Here is a 21,900-nt window from a genome sequence, read left to right on the forward strand (position 1 = left end):
CCTCGACCTGACAGGTCCCCAGGGGTGAGTCACTTTCTCCGATTCCAGGAATTTGTCTGTAATGTAATTATAATAACGAGATCTTGTTTACTAAGAACCGAAGTTCACTTTGTCTCGCTAGAAAGAAGGAAAAAGGTGGTGATGAGAAAGCTTTTGTGGCAACTCTGTTGGAGATGACTTGAATAAGCTGCATTTCTTTTAAATTGAACTTGGGAGTGGTGGATGCCAGTGTAAGTTAGGGCTGCTTCTCCCGGGGGTTTACACTTGTGATCTAGGGCAAATAAAATAGGAAGGGTATAGTTGGACTCAATAAATCAGGGTGGAAGGGAGGGAAGGGGAGAGGAAGGAAGGATGAGGACACAACTCAGACCCTCTATCTCTCCAAGACCTGGCCAGTGGCCAGGAAGAGCAAAGGCTGGAAGAGTGCCCAGGACTCAACTCGGCTCCATTGATCAGCGAACTGGAAAGTGGGCACCCGGTGTTCCTAGCCCCGCCCACCAGCCTGCAGCCAAGGGCCAGGCAGTGGAGCCTCGGTGCCTGTCTTCGGGGGGCTCTCTGTAGAATGGGCTGGAGCGTCAGCCAGGGACGGTCTTGCTCAGCGGCAGTCAGGGCCGCCTGGAGCCTGGCCAGGTGACTCAGCGAGTCCTTTATGCTGAGATTTCAGGACAGACCTTCACCTCAGCAGTAGCTCTTGGGACACCTGCAAAGCCACAGCGAGGTCTCAGACGGCAGAGCCTGGTGTTTCTGGAGAGGGAGGTATAATCACTTCCTGCCTTTGTCCTTTAGCAACTCAAGCAACCAGCTCGTTTACATTCCTTCAGTGGTGTTATTGAAGAGGCTTGGCAGCTTCAAAATGTTTGCAGTGTCCTTTAGTCCCATTAGGACTTTTTTTGTTTTTTCTGCTAGCTTTTAGCTAGCATCTGGAATGACCCATTGGATGCATTGGGCTGATGTGTCAAGAATCCGCTTTACCACTTCAGGGAACCCGAGAAAGCAGCCGCTCCCATCGCTAACTTGGGAGGAATTTTGCAGCCTCTCGAACTACGGTACTTTTTCTGTTTCTTAGTCTGGCCTGATACTAGGGTGGTTTTAGGATGAAACTATTGGTGTAAACCCTGGGGGAGCCGGGGGTGGGGGGAGGGGGGGAGTAACCATGAATGGGAAGAAGTAATCGTTTTAAATTCTATTAAATTTCTGTCGTATTGAGCCAAGGTGTCAGAGGTTATGGTTTGGGAAGGAAACTATTGCTACAACAGGAAAGACGCTAATCCAGAACTTGTCGGGGCTTTTAAGAACTTTATTTTGAACAATTAGAATAATCTGTGATGTGTAGTCCACTTGGATTTCCTTCTGTGGGAAGGACCTACCGTGGCACTAGGCAGCATGTTCTTATCACCTGCTGGCATCTCCATCCTGGCATAGCCTTGGGAGGAAGGGGTGGATGCAACCTTCATCTTCTTAAAGAAACGTGATGGGTCCGCCTGCCGCACAAGCACGGAGGCCAGAGTGGAGGTTTCATCGAGGACCACGGAAGCTGAAGTGCACGCACGCGTTCTTCGGGCAGCTTACTGAACTATAAACGTCTGGAATCCAAGCTGCTCCGTCGCTATAGGCAAAATCCCCTGCCTGCCTGGCGCAGCAGAAAGGGCTTGCATTCAGGAAATTTCTGAACAGAACAGAGAGACGCAGGTCTGGCTGAGGAATGAAGTCTTGGCTCTCGCGGAGCCGTTCCTTAACTGCTGTGCCCTGTCAGATCTCTTGCTGAGAAAACGTCTGAAAGGAAAGGAATTACAGACATTCGGCTTGGTTTCAAGAAGTGTACTTTCGTATGTGTGTGCTTCTGGGTCGAAGCGGTTACTGCGCGGTCCCCATTCCGCTCTTAGTTCTGCACACGGCACTGTTTTCTTTCTGGAGTCGCTCCGGTCTGTGGACTTGGTTAATCAGTGATGGACTTCAAAGGTCGTGGGGCCGGGGCTCCAGTTAATTGCTGAGCCTGAGGACCTGAACCTCTGGAGTCAGCAGAACGGCAGGGGGAAGCGCACCACCCGTCTCAGGAGGTGTTTGGAAACCGGCCTGCATCCAGCGGGATTGCAAGTGGAAAAAAACACAGGAAAGACACCTCCGAACCTTTAAAGGGACCGAGCGATGGAGAATTGACTAAAATAGGTGAACAAACGTTCTGGAAGGTAGGCTGGGTGTGCACTGCATTCTTAGTTTTTCCTGGATGGAGTCCCACAGGTGGCAGCCCACTCCGGATGTGGACGGAGAGGCCAGGCGTGGGGCCGACAAGAGCCTTTCTCCGAAGAGCATCGCTCACTCGCAGGGACGCCGTTCTCTGCAAAGGAATTCTGCTCTTCTGCTTGTTGAAATGTCCCCTTGGTGCTGCTGGCTCTCCGTTCCCCAGCTAATAATGAACTAGCCTCAGCAAACGGGCAGCACGACCATGGCTTCGGTGTCTCCCACTCCATCCCCATGGCTGAACCCCTTTTTATAGCTTAATGTCGCAAGAGATGTTTTCACTGAAAACACACTTCCTTTTTGGCCCTCCACCTGTGGCTCGTGCTCAGGACCAGCTACACCTCGTGTATGTGGTGGTGAGCGGGCAGGATCTTGAGCGGGAGGGCAGCTTTATAATTGCTGCAGCTCCAGCCGTGCTGGGCAAGGACGATTTGGGGACGCTCCCCGGGTCTCAATGCACACTGGCAGGCATGGGGCCAGCTGCCTGGGTGTGTGTGTTTTACTTACAAGTGGACATTGAAGGCTTTGTGACCGAGAGGAAAGAGTATTGGGTTTTAATGCTCGGATAAGGGAAATTCCAAGCTCAGATAGCCAGGGATGTGAATCAGAATCCTATGGCACCTTTAAATTTCCCTCCACGGTCCAAAGGGCGCCCCCACCTGAGGTTATCATGATGCTGTTTACTTTTGTTGCTTACACAACATGGAATTTCATCTGGATCTTTGATGTCTATGGAGAAAATAGAAGGACTTATTCCCAGTGCCCTTGTGTTGACCTTGCCTCGGGGAGAGGGTTAGTAGAACTAAGGATGACTTTATCCCATCCCAGTAGGGATTCTTGGGACGTGCACAGCCTCGTTCTTCCGCTGTCCATCTGTGATCAGCCACATGAAGTCCATGAGCTTTGGGGCAGAGTACAGTGACATCTAATATCGGTGCCTTCGGGACTTGTGTGTGAGGTCAAGCAAACACAAAGTCATCATTATGCGTTCTGTAGTCCCAGAGACCTCCTGCGTCAGCTGGAAAAGGGGGAGGTGGGGCAGTGAGGTGGGGCCGAGTCTAGGATCTGTGCTGTTGGAGGCAGGAAACCAGCCTGAAAGGGGATGGAAGGGCTTTGGTGGGAAATAAATGGCACTGTGTTGTTGACGGAAAAAGATCTTGGCAGGACTGTTGTTGTGAGTGTTCTGTGGCTTAGAAAGGAATTTCCTACAGGCTGGACTAACCATTAAAAATGTCTCTACCTTCAGGAGTCCCCGGCGTGCAGTAGAGCCTCGCTGGAGGAAATGTCATCCTGGACCATGGGTACCCGCAGCCCGGACAAGCGAGGAAGTTTCTTTAAGGTAAAGGAAGCCTTCATTGAGATCGCTCAGCTGCAGCTTGCTCCCTTTGCCGGCTGGGCTGCGTGGGGAGCTGCAGGCTCTCCAGCAGCCCGGCGAGCTGCAGGGGAAGCCTGCCCTCTGAGCCAACTCTGGCTGGGGGAGCGTGCCTGAGCCCAGCTGCAAGCTGTTACCAGGTTTGACAGTGGTTGGGATTTTTGTGAGCTTCAGGACAGGCCCAGGACCCAGGCACCAGGCACCAAGAGATGCCACCCTGTGGAAGACAGTTGAGGTGATCTTTAGTTGCCAGCCGCACAGCTCTTCCATTTTTAGTGGGATGGTTTTACGATGGAAGCTGGACTTTGCATTCCAGTGAATCAGGGCTGTTGGTCTTGGGTTTTACCCTTTGCTTGATTGTATAAATCACTTGTGCTCATTTAAAAAACAACAACAACAACAAGAAACAGCCTGGGCCTCAGCCTAGACTGACTGTTATTTATTGGTATATTTTACCAAATTCCCCAGAGGTCTCTTATGGTCAGACAAGGGCGAACCAAGGCAGCATGATTAAAACTGTACAACTTCTCTATATGCGTACTGATGTTGGTGCCATGCAGTTACCTTGCTAGCTTAATGAGATGAGACTCTAAATGGATATTTTATATTCTCTGTGTATGTGTTTTAAAATAAGACTTGGTGGTCATTCCTAATTTACACTTGGAAATTAATTCCCTTCTTATGGCTTTTGCTCTGTGTCCTTCTGCCCACCCTCAAAATAAAGCATCATAATTGTAGAAAATTTGGAAAATACCGAATCATGTAAAAGAGTAGAAAAGTGGAGGTAAAGTTTGCACTTGAAATCTGTCATAGGCAGGTGTTCAAACGTCAGATCTTTCCTCAATAGGAGAAATGGTGTAGAGTCCTCTTAACTTTATTACAGAGGAAAACTGACAATTTTACTAGATTTCCCACCCTAATGGGTTGTAAGTATGTAATAACTCTCATTTAAATGTGTCCTGCTTCCAAGAGACCAAACCTGATTTATTGTGTCAGTTAGAGACTCCATATGATCCACTGGAAGAGCCTGCTGATAAAAGAAAGCTAAGTTCAGTAAGCTGACCATGATAAGGGAGGACAGGGCCAGGACACAGTCCTGTTGGTGTCTAAGCCAGGGGAGGTCAGGAGGTGTATGGATAGGGTGTAGAGGTCTAGATCCATGTCCTTTTAGCTATATTTTTCAAGGCAGAGAAGTGATTGGTTTCAGCAAAGTTTGTGACATCATTGTTCGGGATTGGTGGGTACAGCAAGACAAGGGTCTTTTTTTTCTTTACTGATTAAGGTATTACATATGTGTCTTTATCCGCCCCCATTGCTCCCCCCGCCCCCACCACCCTGCTCATGCCCTCACCCCCCCTCCCTAGTGTCTATGTCCATTGGTTAGGCTTATATGCATGCATACAAGTCCTTTGGCTGATCTCTCCCCTTTCCCCCCACCCTCCACTGCCTTCCCTCTGAGGTTTGACTGTCTGATCGATGCTTCTCTGCCACTGGATCTGTTTTCGTTCATCAGTTTATGTTGTTCATTATATTCCATAAGTGGGTGAGATCATGTGATAATTATCTTTCTCCAACTGACTTATTTCACTTAGCATAATGCTCTCCAGGTCCATCCATGCTGTTGCAAATGGTAGGAGTTCCTTCCTTTTTACCGCAGCATAGTATTCCATTGTGTAGATATACCACTATTTTTAATCCACTCATCTGCTGGTGGGCACTTAGGCTGTTTTCAAATCTTAGCTATTGTAAATTGTGCTGCCATGAACATTGGGGTGCATATATCCTTTCTGCTTGTTTGTTTTCTTGGGATATATTCCTAGAAGTGGGATCACTGGGTCAAATGGCAGTTCCATTTTCAGTTTTTTGAGGAAACTCCATACTGTTCTCCACAGTGGCTGCACCAGTCTGCATTCCCACCAGCAGTGCAGGAGGGTTCCTTTTTCTCCGCATCCTCACCAGCACTTGTCATTTGTTGATTTGTTGATAAGACAAGGGTCTTGAGTCCTGGCAAGTAAATCATCATTGATATGCAAGTTGTTTTCTCAGGTGAGCAAATTGTTTTCCAGGACTGATTTTTCTGTAAAAATTTTCTGCAGCAAACAGAAAAGTTATTTATTGGTTTACAGCCTTAACTTCCTGGGCAAGAATATCCTGGAAGAAATAGTTATGTTGACACAGATGGTCTCGATTCTCAGCCCTCATAGCTAAGGTATGTGAATGTAGCATTTGCAATTCTCAAGCAGTTTACTCAATTTGAATCAAACTTGCATAACATCCACCATCCTGAGGCCAACAAGGGGCTCCTCAAGTCTCCTGTAGACCGGGCGCTAGACCCACCAGGCTCCTGACTCAGCTCCAGTTCCAGGATTCTGTCGTAGGATGATATATTTATTGCATCCTGCCAGAAGGGAAGAACCCAACCCCCTCCTTAACCCAAGGTACTGCCTACATCAGCCTAAATACTGGCTAGTTCATAATTACCACCTTATGCTCAGGAAGTGTAGTGGGGCTGACTCTTACATAGTAGTTAGATATTAAATTCAAGACAAAATGAGAACCTTGAGTTTAGTCAAACTTGCCTTTGAAAATTCCTTAGGCAGGGGCCTTGTTGGACCCAGTTTTTCCTACAGTCCTGAGGAAAATCTCTTTTTTTTCAATTTTCAGTTGAAAAGCAGGTTAAAGGTAATTACTTTATATTTCTGGACTGTGTCCTATGAAAGAATCAAGCAATAGGTGAGAGCCCTGCTGGAACCTGCTGAGGCAAGCTCTACTTGTTTCTCTCCTGAGTTCAAGGCCCCTGAGGAAAATGTAGGCAAAGTGACCTGCGCTGTTTAACTTGGGGTTGCCTGTTTTGTTCTTGGTTTTGTTTTTGTTTGCAGAGCTTCAATTTATTGGTTAGATGCTCCACGTAAATGATATTTGACCCTTGAATAACAGGGGTTTGGACTGTGTAGGTCCACTTATATGCAGATTTTCTGCAATAAATATAGTCACCCCTTTGTATCCAGGGCTTCCCCAACCATGGATTGAAAATACTGTTTTCCATTCAAGGTTGGTTGAATCTGCAGATGTGAAGATCCAACTGTAGAGTCAACAATTACATGCAGATTTTCGACTGCTCGGGGTCAGCCCCTCTAGCCCCATGTTGTTCAAGGGTCAACTGTATTTTCTTTCTTTCCTCTTCTTTATAGCCATTGTTATTCTTTACTATGGTAATCCACAGTTCGTTATTATGGGAAAATATTATTAATCATAATTTAAATAAATGATGTTAGTTATTAATTATTTTATAATTTAGGCATGTAGTTATCTGCAAGGATGAAGTAAGCTGCCCTTTGGGCATTTCATATTGGCTCCTTAGAGGTTCATTTTTAAAATGCTAGAGTTCAGTTGTTGAGATGGTTTGTCACTCAGCACATCCTGGGACCCACTGGGCCTCTGTTATTCCTCGTGCTTTTATATTTTAAATGTTGAGCGCTTTGATTAGCCAGGCTCTGTACATGGCATAGGGGAGAGAAAAACCAGAAGCCATCCCTGACCTCACAGAGGTTTCAGTCTGGTAGCCAGAAAGATATTAATCAAATAATCATGACACTGAACCCATACTAATAAATCATAAGAGAAAACAGTGCCTCGTGTGAGAAATAAAAGGGGCTTTGAGACTGTATAACATAATGCAGGGTTCCAGAGAAATCTTTCCTGAGGAAGTGGCTTTTGGTTTGAGAGCTGATATTGACTGTTTTATCCAGGGATGTGGGTCGGGCTATATTTCAAAGAGACTCTTCAGCTACTGCAGTGTGTCATTCTCCACATACACCATAAAGCATGAACCTTCTCGGTCATGTGCTTGGCTCACAGCTGAATTCCACATGCTTATTATGCTTTTCTTGCTTATCGGGGCTCCTGTGATTTTGTGTAAAGTGTAGATAACTGAAAGGCAGTCACTGGGCCTCTTTTACATCAGTGTGTCCCCCCATCCAGCTTCTGGTGTATTTAAACCGGAGTTGCCAACCACTAGAAGCAAGCCTTGGTTTGTGGCTTCCCATCTGTCCTGGTTCATGGAAATGACTCAGATAAGTCACAGGACACAGAGTCGTGGATAACGCACTGATTGTCTGAGCGTTCTGGGGTAATGAGAGTGCCCAAGGTTATTGTTCATGGAGAATTACACCCTGGAACCCTGGCCACAGAAATCCTGTGCTGCTGGACCAACACGGGAGCCCTTCCCAGCGCCATTGTTAATTTCCTCCACCACCTCTGGGAAACAGTATCTTCCTGCTCCGTAAGGTCTCCATGAAAACACACGGGGGAGGCCAGCGATGCTCTGGACAAGGCAGCCCGTTACCTGCCCCTAAGTAATGGGGTGGACACCTATTGCTGTCATATTTCAAGGGTGCGCTGTGTGAAAGGGATTGTGTAAGAACAACATTGCCTAGGCTGGTAAAGTTCTAGATCAGTGATGGCGAACCTATGAAACCGAACTCATTTTTTTGGTTGATTTTTCTTTGTTAAATGGCATTTAAATATATAAAATAAATATCAAAAAATATAAATCTTTGTTTTACTATGGTTGCAAATATCAAAAAAAATTCTATATGTGACACGGCACCAGAGTTAAGTTAGGGTTTTTCAAAATGCTGACACGCCGAGCTCAAAAGGTTCGCCATCACTGTTCTAGATGGTCCTACACTAGGGCAGAGGAGCTCAAAGTAATCTTTGATCCCTCCTTTTCCTGAACTCCACAGCTTCCTCCAAGCCACCCCTGTGCCCACACCACCCTGGTGCCCAGTGCTGGCAAATACCCCTCAAGTCTCCAAAATTCACACTCTTCCTCCCTTTCCTACATTACCTCCCTACTTGGGTTCTCATTCCTTCAGTTGTGGGCACGATGGGCAATGCTTGTGACCCATCTGCACTGTCCCCGAACATGTGTGCTTGCTTTACCCCGAACCACGACACCCATCGCGTTACCTCCTGCAGACTCGGGCTCCGTGCTGGGCCCAGCACCAGGTCTGCACTCTCCCCTGCAAGGACTTTCAGGCTGTGCTTCCTCCTTCTCCTCAGCTCTTCCTCCGAGGGTCCTCATGGGTCTGCTCCTGCTGATGCCCACATTCTGGGCTGTGCCCACCCGCCTCCTCTCTCTCACCCTCCACCTTCACCCTTCAGGCTCCCACTTACCCTTCCAAGCAGGCGTATACCCATTTTATTCCCCTGACAATGGAGCTCTCATGGCGGAGCTGGTAGCTACCTTTACTTTTGTCTAAAGGTTAAATTGTGATAGAAATGTTGTGTATGAAGGCTTAGCTGTGGCCCCAATGTAGAGCCAGGAAGTAAACCTGAACTCTGAACTCTGCCATGAGGGGATTTGTTTTGTCTTTTTGTTGCCACATTCCTGACCCCCTTATAGCGGGGAACAATGCCAGGAAGGATCAGTGGGGATTAGCCACACAGCAATTCTAATTTCTCCCAGGAACGCCTGGGGCAGCCTGCCCTCAGCCTGCAAGTTGGTGGAGTTCCTCCTCTCTGAGTGCCTGCTTCCTGCCTCCCTCTGCCTCAGTGACAGGGAAACAGTTGGTGTTAGCTGACCAGGAAGAAATGTGTTTTGATTATAGGGACCTCGCTCTCCTGTGCCTCCAAACCGCTCATTCAGTGGGGAGGCGACCTGAGCGTGGGTTCACACACAACCTGGGGTGTAAGAGGGCCCAGCTCAGCAGCAGAGGCTCAGTGTGAGGAACCCTCTTCTGGTCACTGTCCACAGCTTTTGTAACAGGCTCATCGTGGCTGCCTCTCAGAAACGGAAGCCGGAGGAGAGCTCTCTGGCACATAAAGAACAGAAGTGCGGCTCATTTGAAGAAACCTAATTGCTAAAATCTGACTTCACAAAACAGATAAACCAGGAGTGATGATTCACTTCACCACAACAGACTTCCTGTAACTATCAGACTCTCCTTGGCATTTGAAAAGTTATTGTGCTTTTAAGAGTCCTATCTGCAGGCGAACTTCCAGCCATCCACAACTGGCACCGTTGCACATCTCGGGCCTCAGCGGTTTTGGCACCTGAGTGTTCAGGCTGCTCTTTATGTGAGGAGCCATTTCTCTGCATGCACAGCCCAGGACAGCAATTCACTGTTGTGACAAGGGACAGAGATAGCAGGGGCTTGAAAAATAATGGGTGGACCCCGAATCACATTTTACTCAATAATTTAATTGAAGAAATCCTTACATGGATCCACGGATGTTTAAAAGTCATAGATGTGAGTGTTGTGCCCTTGGTCTCCTAGCTGACGCCTGAGCAGCAAATAGACGTCACGTGCCATACCAAGTGTCCAGGGAGGCACCATGTACCAGGGTAGGACCAGGAAAGCACCTTGCAGTGGAAACAAATAGTGACTAGAGGTTTGGTTAGAACAAGTAACATATCGATAGCTATTCATAATAATATTGAAAAGCATATCTCACATCAGTATTTGTGTGTCTTTTGTTTTCCACAAATAAGTTTTTCTTAGCTACTTCCTAGGCACTTACAGCTGGATAGGCTTTAGCAGTGCTATCTCACAGAACTACAAAGTAAGCCACAGATGTCGTTTTAAATGTTCTAGTAGCCACATTAAAAAACAAACAAACAAACAAAAAACCCAGCCTAGCTGGTGTGGTTCAGTGGTTGAGCATTGACCAATGAACCAGGAGGTCATAGTTCGATTCCTAGTCAGGGTTCAAGCCCAGGTTTTGGACTCAATCCCCAGCAGGGGGCATGCAGAAGGCAAGCAATCAATGATTCTCTGTCATCATTGGTGTTTCTTTCTTTCTCTCTCTCTCTCTCTCTCTCTCTCTCCCTCCCTCCCTCTCTGAAATCAATAAAAATATATATATTTTTAAAATCAAGTAAAAATGATTTAAATAATATGTTTTATTTAACTTAGTATATCTAAAATATTTTCATGTCAACATGTAATAAAATATAAACATATTTTAACTAGATATTTTACACTTTTTGTACCACACCTTTGAAAATCAGTGTGTATTTTACACTGAGCACATCTCAGTTCAGACTAGCCACATTTCTAGTGCTCAGTAGCCACATGTGGACTCCAAAGGCTTACATTGAGTCTAAACCTCCTCCCTTTACAGATGGGGAAACTGAGGCCCAGGAGGCTGACGTGCCAGGGCTGGGTAGTCTATAGAAGGGATGAGAATCAGACCTGGCCTGACTCTCTGACGTGAAACCCGCACCCTCGTGGCCTCCAGAGGGTTCTGCTCTGACCCTTTCCTCCTTTCCCAGGGAGAGCTCCCAGGAAACCCCTTCTGGAGAGGCTGTGGGGACAGCGGCTCTCTGGAGAGGGGTTGGCTTTTGTCAGATACTCATGCATGTCTTTCACCATCTTCTCCAAACACCCCCAGGACACAGACCAGGCCTCCAGGGCATGACTTTCTAGGGATGCCATGAACTTATTGGACAACAATTCCTGTTCTTATTTCCAAAAAAGCAATGGATTTCATAATTTTAAGGGTAGTTTTCCCAGCACATTTTGGCCAACCATTTCTGATACCACATGTTGCCCATGGAGGCTCAACACATTCTCACTTGCTTCAGGCAACTTTGTTTTGTGTGTGTGTGTGTGTGTGTGTGTGTGTGTGTGTTTAAATCAGGAATGAATTAGATTCCTCTGGTTCTTCTCAACTACATATTTTCTTCAGGCTTAGTTGAAATTCTGAGTTTTCATAATTAGGAGGATGCACAGGAGGGAGTGTAGAGTTGAAGCTGTGTCAAATGTGTAATTTTCAAAAAGTTAAGACATGCCTCTCATAAATTAGAATGAACCGCTGTCAGACTTTATTCAAAACCAGGAAACAGGTGCAAAGCTAGTTCAAAGAGCACTTTGACAATTAATGTATTTGTAGTTGACTTAGACATTCTGTGATAAGTTTGCCGAGTTAAAATCAAAACTGGTTAAAGTCCTAAAAGGCAATAAAAATAGCACATAGGAAAGTCAAACATCTTTAGGTGGCCAGCATTGGCATCGCCCAGAGCTTGGTAGCAAGGCAGCCTTGAGCCGTGGTTCTCAAAGTGTGGTGCCAGCTTCCAGCAGCTGCTTCACCAAGACATTTCTAAGAAATATACATTCTTACATTCCGCCCCAGAACCAGTGAATCGGACACTCCGGGGGTGGGGCCCACGGGTCTGTTTTAACAAGCCTGCTAGGGGATTCACGTTTGAGAACTACTGTTCTATATATTTGAATGAGTGAACAGGACAACACAAAAAGCATAGAAATGTCTGCATTCTAGGCCTGGCTTCATGTCCCTGCCTGGACAATGGAGTAATAGCGCCGTCCCCGCTGGGCTGTGAGCACCAGTGTTCTAGAAGGGAAAGAGTTCGCCCACCCAGCGCTAGCAGAGTCAAACACTGGGCACGGAGAATGGCAGTGAAGAAATAAAACCCACTAACTTATTTTACTGTTGAATGGCACCACCCAGGAGAATGGGAAGGTAAGGCTCGAGGTCCATCTCCCCGATGGCGTGTAGGTTACGGATTATGTAGGGCAGAATCACAAGACACCATGGGTTAGGGGTTAGGGGTCATGCTGAGAGCTGTGAGGTGAGAGTGATGAGTCATTTTTTCAGGTCTTGAGGGCAGCTCTGAAGTCTTTTCTGGCATCCTTCTGTCTGGTCTCAGGGGAAAGTAGCTATGAGGCTCTTTCACCTTAGGGCTGAGGTGCAGAAACATAATTTAGGTCAAGTGGGCTACTGTTGCCATGGTGGGGGGGTATTGGGGGGAGCTCGGGCTGCTCATTATCCTGGGGAAAAGTTACAGAAAGAAAGAGAGAGAGAAAGAGAGGGGGGGATTCAGAGAGAGAGTGAGAGAGAGAGAGAGAGAGAGAGAGAGAGAGAGGATTCCTAGAGGTAGGATTCAAAACTAAATTTAATCAAAGTCATAAGAACCCTCGGTTTTACCAATTAGTTCATACATCGTACTTCAGTCACCTATTCTCTGTAAGCCTTGGTGCTATTGCCACCATCTGATAAGATGCTCTGTTTTTTTCTGTCTGCTTTCCCACTACATCTCCACATTCTGTTTGCTCACTCAGAAGTGGCTGCACATACACACACACACACACACACACACACACACACACACACACCATGCACATCCTTAGAGGCAGGGTGATTCAGCTGTGATAGACTGAAGCAAAATCTCCCCCCTAAGCCTCTCACACCTGATGAGGCCATTTACACACACACAGGTGCTCCAAGTGTGCCCCCTTCTGGTCAACCAGAGCAGTCCCTTTCAGATGGCTGCCTCCCAGTGTCCTGCCTCAAAAAGTAGGGATTGTTCTTCTCAACACCAGCAACAATACATACTTCATCAGAATTAGGTTTACTAGCTTGCTGCAGCCTGGGAGAACACACCAGAAGAACCACGTGGGGGCGGGGGGAGGTCTCAGTATGTGGGAGTTGGGAGGGGCTTATTATAGCATTTGGGCTTATGCTGGTTAATACTAAGGAAGGAAGGGTTGCAGATTTAGCAAATAAAAATACAGGACACTCATCTGAATTTGAATTTCAGATATAGCATAAGTATATGCAGTATTTGGGACATACATATACTAAAAACTTATCCATTGTTTACCTGAAATTCAAATTTAACTGGGCATCCTGTGGTTTATCTGGCAGCCATGGAGGAGGAGTTGAGTGTTATCAGGAAGTGAGGAGAATGCAGTGATTGGGTAGTTGAATAATTTTTATCTAGAATTCAGGTGGAGTTAAAGGATCCAGAGGCCTCAGTGGTAAAGCAGCAGCGGACACTCAGTGTGTGACAGAATGGGGCCATTCCTTTTTGTAGTCTGGCCTGTGTTCTGCCGTGTCTCAGACCTGGTCCCTAGGGGCCTTGTGGAATCGCCTGTTTTCATTGTGTGCTCATCATTATTTATGTTCAGGTGGGAGCATGCCAGGAGCCTTTCTCACTCTCTCATTCTGCTTCCAGATTCTGGGCTTGTTTCTGTCAAGATGGTGAGATCTCATAGATGCAGGTGACTTGTAGTTCTGGTCCAGGATGGCCAGTTAGTTCAGGCTAGGCTGCTAGTTATCTGGAAATATTTTTCATTGTGACACCTTGGGTGGAGGTGCTACTGGCTGGCTTTTACAATGCAGAAGCAACTCCCACAACAAACTATCTGGACCCAAATTTCCACTGAGGTTGACAATTCCTGGACTGAAATGGAAATTAGGAAGTGACCCATTTCTGAGGTCTCTCTGACTTTGGGGCAGGCCTTCCAGAAGTAGAAGAAATGAAAGCAAGAAAAGTGTGTGCATGTATTTAGCATGCACTGTCTTGAATGTGTATCACTGGAACTAGCTTAGTACCTGGCCTTTAATAATAGGGGTCCAATACATATGCTGAATGGATGAAGATATGTGTAATGCACATATAAGACTATTATACATACATTATTCATTTATTCAGTCTGTAATAACTCAGCACCTATAATGGCAGCACCTCTCCTGGGACTGAGAGTGCAATGATGGGAAAAATAGATAATAATTAGGGAAATCTGAATTTGCAGGGCTGCCTGAGTGGGTGATTGGGGAGGGCTTCTTGAGGAGGTGGCATTTAAGCATAACTCTTCAGGAGAGAGAGAGTCAAGGAGAAAACATTCCTAGGCAAGGGGGACGCACAGGCAAAAGCCAGGGAACAGTGCCCAAGACTCTGAAAGAACAGGTTAGGGAGCATACTGGACAGTGGGGGTGGGGACTGGCATGAAGTAAGGGTGGGAGGGAAGCAGGGGCCAGTCATGCCAGCTGGATGAGAAGTTGAGATCCCATTATTATTCCAATTGGAAGCCATGAAGGGTTTTGAGGATGGGAATGACACAATCCAACATATGTGCAAACCTCACAAACCTTGCTGGGCATTAGCAAGAATTACAGCCAACCAAGAAAACCAAAGTACAATTCAGGTCTTCCCTGTTGTCCCTCAAAGTACACCAGAGTCAGCCTCCCACCCAGCACCCTTGTAATCAGCTTGCTGGTCCTTCTCTGCACCTAGTCCAGGTGCCCAGCAACTCCCTCCAGAAATGTCCCTCTCCACTCTCTCAGAACTTCTCCCTGAGTCTTGCAGCCATCTCCCTTTACTCTGCCTCACCCCGCCCCCCCCCCCCCCACACACACACCTTCTTGTCTTTATTGTGAAGATCGTTTTGGCCTGTCTGGAGTCTTAAGCTTTATGGTTTTCCTCTCTGCTCCTTAGAATCCACACAGCAAACACTTGGCCAGAGCTGACTTCCTACCTGAAAGGAAGGGAGATTGCAAACTCTTATTTATTTGTTGTACAGGCCTGCCCCATGCATTTGAAATAACTACTGTACCTGAAATATGTGGATTGGATTGGAGGGGAGCAGCTGAAGGAACAAGACAATCACTTAAGACAGTCAGCAAACTGACCCACAGGCCCAAATCTGGCTGGGCACCTGCTTTTATAATTGGGACACAGCCACACCCCTTCATTTATGTATTGGTTATGGTTGCTTCTGTCCCACAACTGCAGAACTGAGTTGATTCAGAGACTGTATTTTGCCCAAAGCCTAAAATATTGACTCTCTGGTCCTCTGTGGAAAAGGTTTGCTGCCCATTGACTTGGGAGGTAATTGAATTTTGTCACTGAATCATCAAAGGCATTCTTGGGTGTGGGTAGCAATATCTCCAGTTTACAAATGAACACATGCCAGGGTCAGTAAGAGGTTGGTTTCTGGGGGCAGGGTCCACTCTTTCCTGAATCACATTACCTGCCTCATAGAGTTCGTCAGAAATAGCTAGATTGAATACACTGGAGGTGGAGGTCTCAACCTCAGGTGCCTACAGGGGCCAGGTGGATACTGTAAACCAGCAAAGCCAACCCAGGGGAAAGTTGATAAATGGCAACTGACATTTGGGGTCCGTATTGGAGCATAGGAGGGGATGGTGAGGACTACAGCAAACTGAAGAAGAGATGTTGCATCTAAAGATGGAGGTATAGGTAAATTCGGTACTTGCATCCTCCCACAACCATGTAAAAATTACAACTAAACTACAGAACAACCATCATTCAGAACCACCTGAAATCTAGCTGAATGGAAGTCCTACAATTAAGGATATAAAGAAGAAGCCACTCAAGACTGGTAGGAGAGGCAGAGATGCCGAATGGGTTGGTCCCATTCCCATGTGTGGCAGGTAAAAATCAGGAGGAATATCTTGAAGAATGAGGGGTCCCAGCTCCACACCAGGCAATCCAGCCCAGAAAGAGAAGGTGCACTGCCAAAAATAGAAGTCTCCATAAATTCTGGCTCCATAAATTGTGGCTGAGTGAGAAGGAGGGTTGCTGGAGTCCCAGTAAGTTCCTTTTATAGGGCCTGCACATGGACTTACTCAAACTCACTCGCTCTGAGTTCTAGTGCTGGGACAGCAGCTCGAAAGGCACCAACAGGGACATATGGGGAGGAACTGAACTGTCTGGATCAGGGTGAGAGCTGGAGGGGCAGCTTTCTGTTAGACAGTAGTGCTGGCAGAGGCCATTGTCCTGTTGATGAACCCTCCCCCAACAGAGCCAGCAGGTGGGTGTCATATCTGAGTCTCCATCAACAAGGTTCACACCTCTCTCCCTGCTCTGGTGATTCCCTGAGATCCTTCTCCACCCAAGCTATGGGCCAACCAAAGCTGTTTCCAGTGGCTTTTCCATGTGAATGGCCTATATTGGCTCAGGCTTCCGACTAAACTAAAATTTCTCAAACAAACAGCATCTGGCTTCAGCATGCCCTGTATCTCTCACTAAATGACCCCAGGCCCAGCACTAGGGGTAGCAGGCCTTGGTTTGAAGCTTCTAAGCCCAGCACAAGTAGCAGTTATCTACAGATTATACCAGGTGGCCCTGGGCAGAACAAAGGCAGTGGCTGACCTTTGCCTGCACCTCCTAGAGGTCCCAGAGCCAGCACACCCAGTAGACAGCTTCAGACCATGTTGAAACACCACACAACCACCTCCACAAGTGGCACACTCAAGGGGCAGACTCAGCAGGCACCAGAGCCCTGCTGAAGTAAGTTCTGCTCTGTGTGGCGGGTCCCTGCACAGCTGGTCCTCCACAGTGGCTTGGGCAAACTGGGAGGCTGTGCCACCTACTATATTATGCCACTCTACTAAGGCTAGGAGACGTAGTAGTGCTACCTGATACATAAAAACAGAAACAGGGAGGCTGCCAAAATGAGAAGATAAAGAAAAGTGTACCAAATGAAAGACATGAACAAAACTCCAGAAAAAGAACTAAACCTAATGGATACAAGCAATCTATTAGATGCAGAGTTCAAAACACGAATTATAAGGATGCTCAATAACTCAGGGGAAGAGTGGATGAACTTAGAGAAAACTTCAACAGCTTAAAAAAAGACTCGGAAGCCATAAGAAAGAAGTGATCAAAACTAAAGGATACACTAACTGAAATGAAGAATAATTTACAGGGAATCATAATAGAGTAGATGAAGCTGAGAATTAAATCAGAATATAAGGAAGCAAAAAATACCCAATCAGAACAGCAAAAAGAAAAATGAATCCAAAAAAATGAGAATAGTGTTATGAGACTCTAGGACAATTTCAAGTGTACCAACATTTTGCATCATGGGGAGCTAGAGGGAGAAAAGAGAAGGGCAAGATATTGAAAACCTATTTGAAAAAATAATGACAGAAAACCTTCCTGGTGAAGGAAATAGATGTACAAGTCCAAGAAGCACAGAGTCCTAAACAAGATGAACCCAAAGGGGCCCACACTAGGACACATCATAATTAAAATACAAATGACTGCCAATCCTTGTTGCAACCACTACCAGATCCTTGATGTGAGAAAAACTCTCAGAGCTTCAGAGAGTTTCTTAAAAGCAGCAAGAGAAAAGCAGTTAGTTTCCTATAAAGGAGCTCCCATAAAACTGTGAGCTGATTTGTCAACGAAAACTTTGCAGGTCAGAAGAGAGTGGCAGGAAATATTCAAAGTGATGAGAAGCAAGGTCCATCAATCAAGATTACTCTATCCAGCAAAGCTACCATTTAGAATTGAAGGACATATAAAGAGCTTCCCAGGCAAGAAAAAGCTTAAGGGGTTCATCACTACCAAACCAGTATTATAAGAAATGTTAAAGGGTCTTCTTTAAGAAAAAGAAGAAAAAAAAGATTAAAAAAATATGAACAATAAAATGGCAATAAGTGCATATCTATCAACAATTGAAACTTAAAAAATGAATAAGTAGAAGAGAAACAGACTCATAGATACAGAGAACATTTTGATGGTTGCCAGATGGGTGGGGTGTTGGGGGGGATGGGTGAGAAAAGTTAAGGTATTAAGTAGTATAAATTGGTTGTTATAGAATAGTCATGGGATGTAAAGTACAGCACAGGGAATACAGTCAATAATCTATATACAGACAGTCCTTGGGTTACATCGGACTCAATGTACGTCATTTCATGGTTATGTCGCCATCTCCCATTTATATATATTAAAATAAAGGTTCTGTCATTTCGACATATGTACATATGTGCTTTATGTTTTTTAGTATTTATTTACCACAAGGTCAGGAATTGTTATCTTTCTTTTAAATTTTTTTACTGTTTCACTTCATTACTGCTGGGTATGTGCTCCATGTGAGTGACGTAGGTGCTTATGTAGGTGGGTTCTGACTTACGGCGAAAATCGCATTACATCGCGCTGTAGGAACAGATCTCCGATGTAACCCGAGGACCTACTGTAATAAAAGCCTAAGCGACCATTACAGCAGAAAGACCAGAATGACTGGTCACTTTGATGCACACTGACCACCAGGGGGCAGACGCTCAATGCAGGAGCTGCCCCCTGGTGGTCAGTGCACTCTCACAGGGGGAGCATCACTCAGCCAGAAGCCAGGCTCACAGCTGGGTAGTGGCAGTGGCAGGAGCCTCTCCCGCCTCCGCTGCAGCGCTAAGGAGCAGCAAGCCAAGCAGTAAGGAGCAGCAAGCAGGCAGGCAGTAAGCAGCGAGGGGTCCCGGACTGCAAGAGGGATGTCCGATTGCCGGCTTGGGCCTGATCCCCATGGGGTGCAGGCCTAAGCTGGCAGGCGGACATTCCCTGAGGGATCCCGGACTGCAAGAGGGCACAGGCTGGGCTGAGGGACCCCCACCCCCCCCCACACACACAATGCACGAATTTTGTGCACCAGGCCTCTGATATTATAATACCTGTGTATGGTTTCATATGGGTACAAGATTTGTTGGGATGATCACTTAGTAAGTTATATAATATCTAATCACTGAGGTATATACCTGAACCTAGTATAATATTGAGTGACAACTGTAATTAAAAAATTAAAAAATGGTTTTAAATTAAAAATATAAAAATAAAGACAGCATCACCATGACAGCTGTGTTTCTAATTTTCAACAAACTAGAAGCCTTTGAACTTTTAAACTTGAGCTTGGTTTTATGTGAGTCTCCTGATTTTTGCACAAAATTTCTTTATGTTTAAAAGATAGGATAAGCCCATGTGAGGACAAAGCAAAAAAAAAGTGAGTGTGTGTAGAGGCCCACAGGGACCTCTGATATGACACACGCATTGGAGACTGTCAGAGCCTTCCTCAGGAAGGGTGGCTCAGTATCCAGGTGAGGAGCAGCTCTAGATAAGACCACCAGCTCTCACCAGAAAAACTTCCCCACCCTGGAAGCCCTGGCTTCTGGTCAAGCCTTCAGCTGGACACGGAGAGCAGCCTTATACTCTGTAATCAGCAGAGGAAAGGAAGCACCCAGGAGCCAAAGCAGATACAGAGATGCAGGAAGGCTGAGCTCAGAGGAGGGGAATGGGTCCCGGGAGAGCCCCGAGTCTGAGATGAAGCTGGTCAGTTCATCCTGGGGACAGCCATCAGAGCCTTTCCCAAAGTGCACAGGCCAACCTCTTCAAATTAATACTGCCCAATATTACTTTTAGTGCATCAAAGCTGAATGCCCCACCTGGGGAAATATTGGTGGAAAGGTCATGGGCTTATAGCCGTGAGAACCCTGGCTGCCAATCCTTGTTGCAACCACTACCAGGCCCTTGATGTGAGAAAACTCTCAGAGCCTCAGTTTCCTCGTCTATAAAATAAAAATACAAAAAGTCCCTGTCCTATCACCCAAGGACAGTGTGAAGATTAAGTGACACAATGGAAGATACTTGCTATTCATTAAGTGGTAGCTACTATCAGCTGAGTTGACTGGCAAAATGTATTTACTTCCCTTTCCTGTGACATGTGATGTGACTTCCTGAGATTTTTCCCCAAGTTCGGACAGCTTCCGTCCGGTCTGCTCATCACACCCATAGTGCTATCAATTAAAGACCTGGCAAGACTCATCCAAGAAGCGTCATGTTATGTGCTAGACATGGAAACTTTAGAAAGATTTTGGCCATCAGAGGGAATGGGTAAAATAACTCTGGTAACTAGAAGAGTGCCGTGGAATGTGTCTCTCATTTCTGGCATGCAAATGAATGAGGGTTGAGAACAATTCACATAACCCGAAGAAGTCTTCATTTATTACTAAGGCTTCAAGGTTAAAAATTCAAAGCTTTTCAGACGCAAGCTGGAGAGGCAGAAATTACTCCCAGCAGAAGTTAGCACTCTACCTTCCCTTCTGTTCTGAGAGATTCAAGGTCATTTGTTAAATATCTATTATTTGAAGGAGCTGAACTTTGGGCGTGCGTGACCAAAAAAAAAAAAAATACACACAGAGAACACTGTGCTGCTCTCGTTTTTGCTACTAAGGATCATAAAACAAATACACCTGTCACCAGAGCAGCCTGTTTTATAATCTTCCCTTTGAGCCCCTCACGGTCTCCTTCACCCCAACACTCACTCCACTATCCTTTCCTGCCCCACCCCAAGGCCACATAAAATGCCTTTGGAGTTTCCAAATATTAACAAATTTTGACCCACCACCACTGTTGATACATAAAGAAAAATAAATTTATATTTTTCTCAGGTGAAACACAAGTTAACTTTATGATGAAATTAAAAACTGTTTTATTTCTGGAAACTAGACAGCTAAGTGCTGACTGAGTCCATCAAAGATGAGCATTTGTGTGTGTGTATGTGTGTGTGTGCGCACGTGCACGTGCACACATGCCCCTGCGTGTTGCACCACAGCATACGCTGCACAGCCCAGCCACCACTGACATGGACTGATTTTGAGTGGGGCTCTGTGCCCATGATTGTGCCAGGTAACTTCCTTATGCTGGTTCCCTTTCATCCTCCCACCAAGTTATCATTGTCTCCTTTACCGATGAAGAAACTGAGCCTCAGGGAGGCTACGGTCTTGCCCAGCAGGTCCCACAGGTAGCAGGAGCCCAAGCTGGCCTTCCAACTGGGGCTACGAGGTTCAGGGCTCATCAGTGAGTCAGTTGGCCTGCCTGGTGGCCACTGAGTATTGGTTCCCTGGGGGCACTAGGCAGGACCCTGGTGGAGGGGCCAGCTGGGTGTGGTTGGTGCGCTCAGGGGTCACGGCAGGCCAGGCCTCGGAGCCCAGCAGCCGTAGGCAGGAAGAGGTGCGGCCTCCTGAAGCACGCTTCCTCTGACTTGTGTTCCAAGGACACAGGGATTCTGAGGACAAGGAACTGAGCTGACCAAACTTTCCAAAAGCAATATGTCCTAACAGTTAGAATGTGCAGAGTGAGCGTTGGAGATGTGCTGGGAGGAATTAGGGAAGTGGCCCCTGGAAGCCTGCTTTTCATTCCTATGTTCATCGTTTTAATTTTTTCCACCCTGGGGATGGGGGAGGTGGTTTTTATTGATATAATTTCAAATTTACAAAAGAGTTGCAAAAATAGTACATGGGATTCCTTGTATTATATACTTTCATGTATGTGTGTACTATATCATTTCAAATTTCCATCAACGTTGCAAGAATAATACAAAGGACTTCTATATACACATTACTCCAGGTCCAGATTCACCAATTGTTTACATTTTGTCCCATTTGCCTTATCATTCTCTCTCTCTCCCCCCCAACACACACATATAAATATGTAAATATGTAAATAGCCCATAAGTATATAAATTGTCTTTCTATATGTAATTATACACTGAGTGGCCAGATTATTATGACCACCTGACATTTGTAGGCAAATTAGCTATAATTTCGCACTGAAGTTGCTAGAGGGCCAGACCATTATAAATAGGGAAGCAGGTTGTTTACCATGACAGTAGAAGTGATTTTTTTCTGAAGATATGGGTAAACAATGCGATTTAACAGCCTTTGAACGTGGGATATATATACTATAT

General features: G+C 46.0%; 1 protein-coding gene across 9 annotated transcripts in view; it reads left to right on the top strand.

Annotated features, from left to right (window-relative positions):
- Positions 1 to 21,900, top strand: part of RIN2 (Ras and Rab interactor 2) — a 207,812-nt gene that overhangs the window by 97,752 nt on the left and 88,160 nt on the right. For all 9 annotated transcript variants that reach the window (XR_002831377.1, XR_002831378.1, XM_023761273.1 and 6 more), the window contains one exon: positions 3,485 to 3,577. Coding sequence is in view for 7 of the 9 variants with exons in the window: in XM_023761273.1 (XP_023617041.1) it covers positions 3,521 to 3,577 (57 nt within the window). In the remaining 2 variants the exon portion in view is untranslated. The remainder of the gene's footprint in view (positions 1 to 3,484; positions 3,578 to 21,900) is intronic.

The sequence above is a fragment of the Myotis lucifugus genome, unplaced genomic scaffold (assembly GCF_000147115.1).
Source record: "Myotis lucifugus unplaced genomic scaffold, Myoluc2.0 scaffold_205, whole genome shotgun sequence".
Lineage (NCBI taxonomy): Eukaryota > Metazoa > Chordata > Mammalia > Chiroptera > Vespertilionidae > Myotis > Myotis lucifugus.